The sequence below is a fragment of the Salmo salar genome, chromosome 01 (genome assembly GCF_965601325.2).
Source record: "Salmo salar chromosome 01, fSalSal1, whole genome shotgun sequence".
NCBI classification, from domain to species: Eukaryota; Metazoa; Chordata; class Actinopteri; order Salmoniformes; family Salmonidae; genus Salmo; species Salmo salar.
In genome coordinates this window covers 140,265,282-140,277,777 of record NC_138291.1, presented here as the reverse complement: position 1 = coordinate 140,277,777, position 12,496 = coordinate 140,265,282, and the positions used below count along the sequence as shown (strand labels likewise).

Below are 12,496 nucleotides of genomic sequence, written 5' to 3'. Positions count from 1 at the left end.
TATGTACCAGTACAGTGGGATAGGTCAACAAGTGATATATGCTTCAGTAAGATAGAATTTTTAGCGTTTATAGCAATGGTTATCAACTGTCCTGCAGGGATGGAACGTAAGTCACAGAAAATTGAAGTTGTGGTGGCAGCTGCAGAGAAGTATTTGAGTGAACGAGACTTGACGTCAGAAAAGTTACAGAGTGTGTTGAGTGAATCCCAAGAGTGTGCAAAGCTGTAATCAAGGCAAAGGGTGGCTACTTTGAAGAATCTCAAGTATAAAATATATTTTGATTTGTTTAACACTTCTTTGGTTACTACATGATTCCATATGTGTTATTTCATAGTTTTAATGTCTTCACTATTATTCTACAATGTAGAATATAGTAAAAATAAAGAAAAACCCTTGAATGAATAGGTGTGTCCAAACTTTTGACTGGTACTGTATATACAGTATATATTTTTCAAACACAGTATAAGGGAGTTGTACTCCAGTCTAGTAGGTGGCGGTAATGCAACATTTATTGGATAGCAACCGCTGTTAAACCTCATTGCAGAAGAAGATTTATTTTTCTCATGTCTGCCATTTCCAGGGGCTTTATTGGGAAACATATGTTACATCGCCAAAGCAAGTGTAGTAGATAATATGCAAAAGTTGAATAAACTATAAAAATGAACAGTAAACATTACACTCACAGAATTTCCAAAAGAATAAAGACATTAAAAATGTCATATTATGTATATATACAGTGTTGTAATGATGTGCATATGGTTAAAGTACAAAAGGGAAAATAAATAAACATAAATATGGGTTGTATTTACAATGGTGTTTGTTCTTCACTGGTTACCCATTTCTTGTGGCAACAGGTCACAAATATTGCTGCTGTGATGGCAACTGTGGTATTTCACCCAGTAGATATGGGAGTTTATCAAAATCGGGTTTGTTTTCAAATTCTTTGTGGATCTGTGTAATCTGAGGGAAATATGTGTCTGTAATATGATCATACATTTGGCAGGAGGTTAGGAAGTGCAGCTCAGTTTCCACCTCATTTTGTGGGCAGTGTGCACATAGCCTGTCTTCTCTTGAGAGCCAGGTCTGCCTATCACAATAGCAAGGCTATGGTCAATGAGTCTGTACATAATCAAAGCTTTCCTTAATTTTGGGTCAGTCACAGTGGTCAGGTATTTTGCCACTGTGTACTCTCTGTTTAGGGCCAAATAGCATTCTAGTTTGCTCAGTTTTTTTGTTAATTCTTTCCAATGTGTCAAGTAATTATCTTTTTGTTTTCTCATGATTTGGTTGAGTCTCTAATTGTGTTGTCTGTCACCATAGGGTGGCACACAATTGGCCCAGGGTCGTCGGGTTTTGGCCGGGGTAGGCCGTCATTGTAAATACGAATTTGTTCTTAACCGACTTGCCTAGTTAAATAAAGGTTAAATAAAATACATGTTTTAAAATGTAGTTGTTCAGGTAGCTTGTATGGGCTACATCTATCTAAAGGTGTTGTGTCAAGGTTGACCAATATATTTTTGAATCACACCTGTTAACATGGCTTCCATTTCAGCAACCGTGGTGGTAAGAAGAGAAATGCTGCCATCTGGCCAAAGTAAAATATTAAAATGGATGTAACTTAAAACTTCAATGTATGTAGCCTAGACCACTAAATGCTTTGTATAGCAGTGTAGTGGCAAAGCTTTCACCATATGCTTCCATTCCACCGTAGAGATCTGCGAACATTGAATGGTTAGGGCCGCGGCGGGGTAGAGATAGAATTGGAATAGGCTTTTTTTACAGTGGCTACAAATATCAACATACCGATATTAAGAATATTTAATTTTGGCTCCACTTCGGATGTGTTGGAATTGGTGCTGATGCTAACTAATATCCACGAAGAACAACTTATTGATTGGATCTATTGTTAAACTCTACTGATCATACAATATCATTTTCATTTAGGTTAATTCAGTTCCAGTATAGACGTGCATTTTGTCTCACCACCATAATATCAATAATATTTATTTGGAAAACAGACGTGAAAAATTATGATTTATATAGCTAGTAAAACTTTTGTTAGAATTGTAACTGTTCCATACAGATAATAAATGTATCATATTATCAGTAAAGTCTAAAGAGCAAACTAATATCAGATTAGAGACCAAAACGAGAGCTGGTCAAGTCGGTTGTCAGTCTTGAAGGACCTTCCTGGCGGTAAAGTGGGCATAGACTCTAGTCAGCTGCGAATTCTCGTTGTTGACACTTCGTCGGAGAAATGGCGGCCGGAGTGAGACAGGAGCTTGCACAGCTTATGAATTCAAGCGGATCCCACAAAGATCTCGCTGGAAAGTATGTATTGAGCAAAAAAAAGAGAAAATATATGTGAATGGAGATATACATTACTTTCAACCTGAGTGTCACGTTTAGAGTGAATTATAAATGCGTCAATGAGCAGGCCGCCGATGCTATGCTAGTTCTCAAATTAGCATAAAACTGTAGCTACCGTTACAGCTATACCCAAAGATGGTGGATAAATTAAGATGTCCCACTCAGGCCGTTTACCATTTAAAAAAAATTGGCAGTTCCGGTCTGTTTAACGGTGGTTCCTCCATAGGCACCAAAGCATTGGCAGCTGGGTCTGGTCTGTAGCTGACTGTGTGCTATATGTACAAGAAACAACGAGGGAGTGGGATGTCTCGCTTTCTCTTCCGTCTCTGTTGTATACCTTTTACCGGTTTGTAACTAGCTAGCGAGACGGTATCGGTGGTTAAAAGTCTTGCCAAAGGTCTTGTTATCAACGGTGTGCACTGCTAGTCGATCAGCTAGCTACAGACAGTAAATTAACATCAGCTAGCTTGCCTTTAATAATAATTTATTACATTTCTATAGCGCTTTAAATAACAATCTCAAATCGCTAGAAAAGCAAAAAACAAACAAGTAATAGATTATTATGAGTAGTCTAGCTACAGTACAGTATAGTTAGGTCAACCAATATAGTCCAAATCTTTGAGTGCATGCATCCTCCAAAATAGAGAGGGATAGTTCATGGCTTGATCAGAGGAAGGTGTTCAGGGAGATGGGTGATAAAGAGTGGTGAGGATCATGGAGAGGGCTACTCTGGGAACCAGCCTGTCGTGTAGCTACTGGACTTCGCCTTCAATTAATGGACATATGGCACCCACTTGGGGTGATGCCTCAGAGGCCCTCAGCAGCTCTGGGCACCAGAAATCTCACCACACACAATTCAGAGCACTAGCCAGTCATCCTCATTACAAGCCCCCAGCCTCAGTACCGCATTCCTTTACTGCACCTCCCATTCCTTTCAATCTTCAGGTGACTCTTTTATTCAGCCAGCTAGCTAACCAGGCCAAGAAGAGTTGACCTGCTAGCCCATCTGCAGATTTGTGGGTCAAAACCACCAGAGATATGCAATAAAACTCAATGTTATCAAAAACAAAACAGCTGATTTTAAAATAACACACAATTAAAAACACTTTAAACTTGATTCAATATAAACTTGATTAAATATCTATATATTTACAGGAGCTCTCTGCTTTCGGCTGCTACTGGGGCGCAATGGCGACTACAGACCAAATAATGTAACATTAGTTAACCCACTTAACTGTATTTTGCTTGTTATTTCAATATGTGTATTGTTTTTTATTTTGTGATTATAGGCTTGCTATTCCATTTCCGTTTTGTCATTTCCGGAAGTGCATTTGTGAAAATACTGTTCTATTCTCAAGTCATGAATATAATTTATAACTTAAGATGGCTATCTAATCCAACCCTTTTATCAATTGTAGATATCGACAGATTCTGGAGAAGGCCATCCAATTCACAGATGCAGAACAATTGGAATCATTAAAAGCATTCGTTGAAGCAAGTGAGTATCCTGTACAAAGTAAAGGATAGAATACATCCTGCTGCACACCGTTGTTACATAAATTCCCCCTTTTCCTTTGTACAATCATAGCTCATAAATCACATGACTGTATATCCTTTCTAACTGTAATCCTCTCCTGTCCTGCAGTGGTCAATGAGAACGTCAGCTTAGTAATCTCTAGACAGCTGCTGACAGACTTCTGCACAAATATCCCCAGTCTTCCTGACAGCACAGCCAAGGCAGTCTACCACTTCACACTAGAGAAGATACAGCCCAGGGTCATCTCTTTTGAAGAACAGGTGATTACTGTAATACTTTACTCATTGGGCCTGAGTATCTGATGGTTTTCTCTTTTGTCTGGCACTTGATTGCTCACAGAGTAATGCACACACCTGGCTCCCCAGATTTAGACTAGACACTGGTTGGAAATAAATAATACAAATGTCTACCCTATGTCTAAATCCCATATTTACCCCCAGGTGGCCTCCATTAGACAGCACTTAGCCACCATCTATGAGAAGGAGGAGGACTGGAGAAACGCTGCTCAGGTTCTAGTGGGCATTCCTTTGGAAACAGGACAGAAGTAAGTCACTTTAGTCCAGTGTTTCCAGATCTATTGCTGGGGGGACCCGCCGGGAGTGTCCAATTTGGTTCTAGCTCAGCACTAACACGTATGATTCAAGTAACCAACCTTCTTGTTCAGGCAGTACAACGTAGACTATAAGTTGGACACGTACCTGAAGATCGCCCGTCTGTACCTGGAGGATGACGACCCTGTCCAGGCCGAGGCCTACATCAACAGAGCCTCTCTGCTCCAGAACGAGTCCACCAACGAACAGCTACAGGTCCACTACAAAGTGTGCTACGCCAGAGTGTTGGACTACAGGAGGAAGTTTATCGAGGCGGCGCAGCGGTACAACGAGCTCTCCTACAAGTCCATCGTCCACGAGACCGAGCGTCTGGAGGCCCTGAAGCATGCTCTCCACTGCACCATCCTGGCATCAGCGGGTACCTGCTACTGTTTTTACACTGTTTGGTGTGTTGTCAGTCCAAGCATCATAAGAAGGCGTGCCGTTAAAACAGTTCTGACTGTGCCATTGCTACGTCGTTGTTTTTTGGGGCTCCGGATTTTGTCTTGGCCTTTTATTGGGGCGGCAAGTAGTAACGTGATACTTCTCTCTCCAGGCCAGCAGCGCTCCCGTATGTTAGCCACCCTGTTTAAAGACGAACGCTGTCAGCAGCTGGCGGCCTACGGCATCCTAGAGAAGATGTACCTGGACCGGATCATCAGGGGGAACCAGCTGCAGGAGTTTGCGGCCATGCTCATGCCCCACCAGAAGGCCACCATGGCAGACGGTCAGTCTCTGCCTCGCCCTCTCTCCACGGTCCTTAAGTTATTCTACTGATTTGTGTGACAAGGAAATATGCTCAGCTGCATTACTGTGGGTTTCTGTTTGTAGGCTCCAGCATATTGGACAGAGCTGTTATTGAACACAACCTGCTGTCTGCTAGTAAACTTTACAACAACATCACGTTTGAAGAGCTAGGAGCGCTTTTGGAGATCCCTCCCGCTAAGGTAAGATGGATTTCAACATACAACACCCCAACAGGAGTAAGTGTTGCTTTTGGGTGGGTGGGTGGGGGGGGGGGGGGGGGGGGGGTAGGTATAGATAGGGTTTTTGTAATATGTTCTGTTACTTACTATATTTGTAAATGGTGAAAATCAGGCCCATTTTTAAACTGTTCTTTAATATGTGATCGAGGGTCACAGTTTGTGTAGGAATCTTATTCCTCAAGACATTTAGTATCTGATGGAAAACAATGACTTTTCAGTGAAAGAATTGGGAATGTGATTTATGATTAAAGTAGCGTTTTGAGGGCATAACCAGAACCTTTGAGTGTGACAGGTAGAAGTTGGGGAAAAACAACCCCTATTATCTTTGGGGTTTTCTTCAAACCACCTTAACACAGACATACAGTATTTATCCCAAACTATAAATGCAATAATATTGTGAGGTATGTTAATATGAACGTTGAAGTGTCAGTTTTAAAAGCAGCAGCATTACGTCGAAGGCTTGTATTTTGAATATATATGTTGTTGTGCAGGACGATTGTCCCGATGGTGAGGTCCCTGGTTACAGATGCAATCTGGTAGGGAACATAATCACTACTTTACTAATGAATGAGGTGTGAAACCCAAAATACAGAACTAAAATTCATTTGAAGTAAAAGCCTTGTTTGGCTCTGTCTCTCTCTCTCTCTCTCTCGTCTTTCTTTCTTCTCTTTCTCAAAATGTCTCGCTTGAAGACGTGAAAGAATCAGAACTGAATGTGCACTCCCCTTATAATGCCGGTGGTCTCTGTTTATTCATCTCTGTTTTTGTGAACGTAAAAGGTGTCTTTGTCATTCTAAAGACTCATCTTGTGTCATATTTTGCGAGGTAGGCTTCTTCAGGTAGTGGGATTGGGGACGCAGTACTCATAACCGTGTGGAAAATGTAGTCTTGATTAATGATCAAGTTGATTTAGGGGCACCTAAGATATCTGTTATTTATTGTCTCTGTGGTAAGTAGTAAATTACGGTTATATATTTAAAATAAAAAAAAAGATGTTATACTGTACAAATAAATGACCTACGTTGGAATGACAGGAAAGCAGCGGAGATTGTTTGTTTAGGTTTAATGATACAGGCATTAGAAAGGTCTGAGCTTGCCTGAACTAAGTATTTCTGTTCTATCAACATGGAACAGTGCGATCTGAGTTCCAACTCTCTATTGTATATTTGGGTTCTTGTTATTACTCAGTCGTCCATTACAGGCTTATCTTATATCCCACAGTATGTGTTGCTGCATACTGTTTCTGTCCCCATTCTCCCCCCTTTTCAACTGCTGAATTGAAAGGATTGTAGAGTTATGTGAACTACTCATTGGTTTACGTGTAAATGGACTAGGCTGCCACATTCAGAAAACGAGTAAATCTGTGATATATATATATTTATATGTGTGTGTATGTATGTATATCGTTGAAAGAACATGAACTGCATGTCTTGCTACAGTGGACTTACAGTGTAGATATTAAATAGAACAGTGGGATGGAATTAGTGAATTATAACGGGAGTGAGACGCTACACTACATTTCTCCATTGGGCCGGGTGAGACCGAAATACATTGTAATGCGTACCGTTACAGCTGCCATACCCATTGGCTGTGTTGTGGTTAAATATTACAGTAGTTATTTACACAGACTAACTAACACCACTTCATACTCCTATTGGCCTGGAATGAATTTGATCATCTTTCACTGGCCCAGTCCAAAAACAACCCCTACCCCCTAGCCACTTCATGGGGATCTGTGAGGATTGTACGCTAAGCAATATGGCTAGCAGTCCACCAAGGCTAGAGGCGAGGGGCTAGGGTTTGTTTCTGGCCCGGGGCCTTTGTATTAACTTGTTGTTGACGTGTTCCTGTGCAGTAGTGTAGTGTGAGTGTGCATGGAGATGCCAGTGAGCTGTCCCTCTGTGTCTCTGTCCCTGTCCCCCAGGCTGAGAAGATCGCCTCCCAGATGATCACTGAGGGACGCATGAACGGCTTCATCGACCAGATCGATGGAATCGTCCACTTTGAGAGTGAGTATTTGAAAGAAGTCTCCGGCTATGCCGGCTGCCCAGTCGGCTCTAGGGGGATGAGATGCCTCCCTCTCTAGGTTAGGACCTGGTTCCCGTGGCTCCTATTTGGAGCGACTATAATCCTAGGCTTGCTTTTTGGAAGGACTTCATCTTTTTCAGTGTCAGATTTTTTTTTCTGCATTATTCCTTTTATTAAATAAGATACTTAACTCTCTCTCGCTCTTTCCCTCCCCCTCTCCATCTCTGTCTTTCAGCACGGGAGCCCCTGCCCACCTGGGACAAGCAGATCCAGTCTCTGTGTTTCCAGGTGAACAACCTGCTGGAGAAGATCACTGCGGCTGCTCCTGAGTGGACAGCCCAGGCCATAGAGGCTCAGATGACCCAGTAGATTGACTGACACCCCCTGGCGTGGAACACATCATCACCCACACTGGGGCACCCCATCTCCCTATTCCCTATGGAGGGTGCCATTTTTGGACAAAGCCCCCAATTGTTTCCCCTAGAGGTTTTGGTTGGGTGGCTGGGCAAAGGTATGCAAGATCGTACATCGCCGTACGGTACTGTGGACTGCAAACTCCAAATTGTTCAGTTGAAGCCAGATCCAGATGTTTTTTTGGCATGGGCTGATAGAGCTTCGCTGAGTGCCCCGTCTCTCGCTCTCTCTCCCTCGAGACAAGTTCCAATCTGGTGGTCCTCCAGCATGTTTCTCTACTGTTTATTATGCTTGGAGTTTACCATTCATCTTTATAGGACTAATTAATGGATGCTTGAATCCATTGGCTCATCAAGTTACCAGTTGTTGCAATCTCGTGTATACTTTGACTCAGACACTGGTGTCCCACAATGAAGGTGTTTGTTATTAAGGTTGAAATGTGAAAGACACACGGCAATTCCTACTGAACCTCTATATTTGCTGCTGTGTTCTTGTGCAAGGATCTTGTTACTTTCTGTTTGGAGACATTTTGTCAGACCTGGAGTGCAACGTCAACAAAAAGATTAATAAAAGTTGAAAAAGAAGTTTGTGTTTAAATAAATAAATATATATATATATATATATATATATAGTATATTCTGCATAATCTGCTCTTTTTCATCACAATTTGTGTTCCAGCTATGTTTTATACTGTTGAAGTTGCAAATTCCGACTTCTTCAGCAAGGTCCGCATTTGACAATTAGTATCTTCCTCCTGGTTTCTCTGAAAGAGAACATTTGAATCACAATTTACTTACACCCTGTCAGTAAGAATTACATTGTACCAGTTTGATTGGACAACAGCATGATACAGAAACTCAAATCGTTTCTGGATGATAAATTGCAGTAGTAATTGAATAACAATGCTTTTACATAACCAGATTTAGCCATGCATTTTCTATACACAGTCCCTCTATAATCCGGATCCAAACAGCCTGTTTCACTGTATAACAAGTCATTGGCGTAAGCGACTCCGTTGGATCCACACACAGGCTCAAAGTTGAAGGGACAGCCAGGCAGCTGGTAGTTGTAGCACGTGATGAGGAGTTGCATGTTGTGAGTCTTTCCTCCCTGACTTTTAATTAGTTTAAATTTGCCAATATGTTTAGTTGCATAAGAAAAAGTATTTTATTCAACTCTTCGTATCAAAATAACTATAATTGGATACATTACCTTCTTAAGAGGTTACCCCCCTGCACATCTGATGGACAAAACATTGACGTTGATAAAGTGACACAACATTTACAATACATACAAACATTTACATTTCAATGGTAAAGAGGTATGCTTACTTGAGAGGCAGGATAAGATGAGAAGAAGGAGAAAAGTAGGTTTTCCAGGCATATTGACAACTGCAGTAGTCAGCTATGGTGAGTAATTCTCCTGGTAATGGTGAGTATTTCTCCTGGTAAGGGTGAGTATTTCTCCTGGTAATGGTGAGTGACTCTCCTGGTAATGGTGAGTGATTTCTCCTGGTAATGGTGAGTGATTCTCCTGGTAATGGTGAGTATTTCTCCTGGTAATGGTGAGTGATTCTCCTGGTAATGGTGAGTGATTTCTCCTGGTAATGGTGAGTATTTCTCCTGGTAATGGTGAGTGATTCTCCTGGTAATGGTGAGTGACTCTCCTGGTAATGGTGAGTGACTCTCCTGGTAATGGTGAGTATTTCTCCTGGTAATGGTGAGTGATTCTCCTGGTAATGGTGAGTATTTCTCCTGGTAATGGTGAGTGATTCTCTTGGTAATGGTGAGTGATTCTCCTGGTAATGGTGAGTATTTCTCCTGGTAACGGTGAGTGATTCTCCTGGTAATGGTGAGTATTTCTCCTGGTAATGGTGAGTATTTCTCCTGGTAATGGTGAGTGATTCTCCTGGTAATGGTGAGTGATTTCTCCTGGTAATGGTGAGTGATTCTCCTGGTAATGGTGAGTGATTCTCCTGGTAATGGTGAGTAATTCTCCTGGTAATGGTGAGTGTTTCTCCTGGTAATGGTGAGTGTTTCTCCTGGTAATGGTGAGTATTTCTCCTGGTAATGGTGAGTATTTCTCCTGGTAATGGTGAGTATTTCTCCTGGTAATGGTGAGTATTTCTCCTGGTAATGGTGAGTATTTCTCCTGGTAATGGTGACTGATTCTCCTGGTAATGGTGAGTATTTCTCCTGGTAATGGTGAGTGATTCTCTTGGTAATGGTGAGTGATTCTCCTGGTAATAGTGAGTGATTCTCTTGGTAATAAATGTCTATATACTCTTATCAGTGTTTGGGAAACCAGTTCATCAATGACCTGGCCTCATGTCTGGCCAAAGTCCCCCTTCTGCTCTATTGACAGTGACACACATTTTTTTTCTCTAGTCTTAAACAAAATCTCACAGTATCACCACAGATATCCAAGCGGTTGTGTATTTATCAGGTGTCATAAATGAGAATATCACACACAACAGAGGGGAACACTTCAAACACAGCTGTATGGCAGGGCTCCGATTGACAATTACATGATTAATCTATCTGCCATAATTGCCAATGGACTTGTGGTTTGTCACTGCCTTTATTTCTATTGCAAAACATGGGTAACTAGTAGGCCTAAAGTTTAATGACCAGGTTAACCAATACATGTGTACAGTGCTTCACCCTGAGGTGTGTCAGAAATTATTAACTGACTTGAGTTATATCGCTGCTCAGATGATCTTTTACTTATTTTGTGTACAATAATTTTATTTTTATTCATTATAATGTGACATAGAAGTGGTCCATACCAGCAGTAAAGGGGAAGAAACATTTCTTAAAAATTAATAGAGAATATATATATATATATATTTGACTGATGATGCACAATTTCTAGGAATTTCTGAATAATCAAGCCACAATACATGTCCTACTATTGTAGCATTGGAGCGTTTTAATAGCATTTATATTGGCAAATTATGTTTGGTAAAAAGAATACCGGACATTTATTGCTTTCTGTTTCTTGTCGCAAAAGCAAAAGCTAATTCAGAAGACTGGAAGTGGAGCTCAAATATTTTTCTTCAGGCATCTGGCGCCATCTAGAGGAAAAGAGACATGAATACCAGTAAACGCTAGTACATTTCGTCTTTAAAACGCTTTACCTGCTCTACTGTATGAGGATGAACCATGCCACAAAGAACACAAATTATTCAATGTGTTACACTTACATAAAGTTGAAGGGGTCAGTAGGTCCAAGGCTACATGATCAGTTATGGCCTCACTACAGTTTCGACAGCACTACCATAAATTTGAGGCAAGGCATCATTTACACCAGTCTCTTATTTGAGCAGCTCTTTCAGTACCCGCTGATGTGTGCAAGGGACCTTGTAATAAGCTATTTGGCTGTAGCTCAATTGTTTAAAAGACGCACTCAGGGTGGGTGGGTGAGATCATCCCTATCGGAAAATAAACAGCTGTGCTGTGAAACGTGGACAGACTCGTGGTTGTACCTGAGCTCAGAAGATCCCCTGCTCCTTCCTTAGATCTATGTCTCTCTTCAGCTGACAGGCAGAGCAGACCCTACACCACAAGGTAGAACAGAAGTCCCCAAACAAGGAGCCCTGGACACCAAACCGAACAAGATAGTTAGTGCAGCAGAGAGGCAAGGAGAGCCTCATACATCTGAGCCTGTCCCTCTAGTTAGAATGTTTCATGTGACCGAATAACAGTTATAGAGCCTCATATAACTATATTGCTGAAGTACATGAAAGGAACTCGCCTTAATGTTGTATCTGGTACGGTACATGGTGCGCATGGCCATGGTTGGCCCACACAGACAACACTCATCCATATCACTGGCGATAGAACAGCCCAGACAAGGGAAGCACCACCAACCATAACAACCTGAGAGAGAGAGAGAGAGAGAGAGAGAAGTACGGTAGAAGTACATTATACTGCTACTACCTCTCAGTCCAGGAGAGAAGGAGAAAGCAAATTTAAAAAAAAGCTCAGTCATGGATGAAATGAAGAAAAAATACTGGAGGCACAAAAGATATACAGCCACTTTAAGTTAAATAGGAATTTCTGTCCGCTTACATGTCCCACAGTCACTGAAGACGTCGCAGAGGCCAGTCTGGAAGTCTGATGGATGGTAGCTCCCTGGTTGTCTAGTTACGGCAGCCATGGTCTCTCTATGGAAGATAACATGGCAGAGGTCATCATTAAGTACAACCTAAACAATGGCTCTTAGCTGTTCTGTTCCTTATTGTTCCTACATTGTGGTACTATTACCATATTCTCAGTTCTCTACACCATGCAAGAAAAGCTACCAGTAGCCCAAGCAAAATGTCAAACCCATGGAAAATTAATGGAAAATTCATGCATATTTGTCATGAAAACATGATAAAACCTGACTCGTGAAAAATTCCTGTCAAAACAGTTTCTATAGTTATTACTTCACCTACAAACAGGATTTCCAGCCATGTGATAACTTATTGTGAAATAAATCTCACCAGTATGATGTAGTTGAACTGAATGATAATACTGTACAGAAGAAGAGGCAAGAATCGTCGGTGGCGTCAGGTGGAGAACTGA

General features: G+C 41.4%; 2 protein-coding genes across 3 annotated transcripts; one reads left to right on the top strand and one right to left on the bottom strand.

Annotated features, from left to right (window-relative positions):
- Nucleotides 1-2,090: 2,090 nt before the first annotated feature.
- LOC106562268 (COP9 signalosome complex subunit 4) lies at nucleotides 2,091-8,151 on the top strand. Of its 2 annotated transcripts, XM_014127038.3 has the most exons (10): nucleotides 2,091-2,331; nucleotides 3,789-3,868; nucleotides 4,016-4,167; nucleotides 4,348-4,451; nucleotides 4,572-4,876; nucleotides 5,054-5,224; nucleotides 5,329-5,444; nucleotides 5,975-6,019; nucleotides 7,408-7,492; nucleotides 7,747-8,151. In XM_014127038.3, the coding sequence occupies exons 1-10, from the start codon at nucleotides 2,258-2,260 to the stop codon at nucleotides 7,878-7,880; spliced, it is 1,266 nt and encodes a 421-aa protein (XP_013982513.1). In that variant the 5' UTR covers nucleotides 2,091-2,257; the 3' UTR covers nucleotides 7,881-8,151. The 2 variants fall into 2 exon arrangements, with proteins under 2 accessions (XP_013982513.1, XP_013982520.1); XM_014127045.3 differs by lacking the exon at nucleotides 5,975-6,019.
- Nucleotides 8,152-10,833: 2,682 nt separating this feature from the next.
- Nucleotides 10,834-12,496, bottom strand: LOC106562857 (placenta associated 8). Its single transcript, XM_014127901.3, has 5 exons — nucleotides 12,415-12,496; nucleotides 11,999-12,093; nucleotides 11,682-11,806; nucleotides 11,413-11,523; nucleotides 10,834-11,001 (listed from the first exon to the last, which is right to left on the bottom strand). The coding sequence occupies exons 2-4, from the start codon at nucleotides 12,084-12,086 to the stop codon at nucleotides 11,419-11,421; spliced, it is 318 nt and encodes a 105-aa protein (XP_013983376.1). The 5' UTR covers nucleotides 12,087-12,093; nucleotides 12,415-12,496; the 3' UTR covers nucleotides 10,834-11,001; nucleotides 11,413-11,418.

What these genes read in the sequence shown, in the direction of transcription:
- LOC106562857 (XM_014127901.3), bottom strand. Translation starts at nt 12,086, where the DNA reads ATGGCTGCCGTAACTAGACAACCAGGGAGCTACCATCCATCAGACTTC. An exon ending in CTTCAGTGACTGTGGGACAT is followed by an intron (nt 11,807 to 11,998) that starts GTAAGCGGACAG and finishes TCTCTCTCTCAG; the next exon opens with GTTGTTATGGTTGGTGGTGC. An exon ending in GTACCAGATACAACATTAAG is followed by an intron (nt 11,524 to 11,681) that starts GCGAGTTCCTTT and finishes TTTGGTGTCCAG; the next exon opens with GGCTCCTTGTTTGGGGACTT.
- LOC106562268 (XM_014127038.3), top strand. Translation starts at nt 2,258, where the DNA reads ATGGCGGCCGGAGTGAGACAGGAGCTTGCACAGCTTATGAATTCAAGC. An exon ending in TCATCTCTTTTGAAGAACAG is followed by an intron (nt 4,168 to 4,347) that starts GTGATTACTGTA and finishes ATTTACCCCCAG; the next exon opens with GTGGCCTCCATTAGACAGCA. An exon ending in CACCATCCTGGCATCAGCGG is followed by an intron (nt 4,877 to 5,053) that starts GTACCTGCTACT and finishes TTCTCTCTCCAG; the next exon opens with GCCAGCAGCGCTCCCGTATG.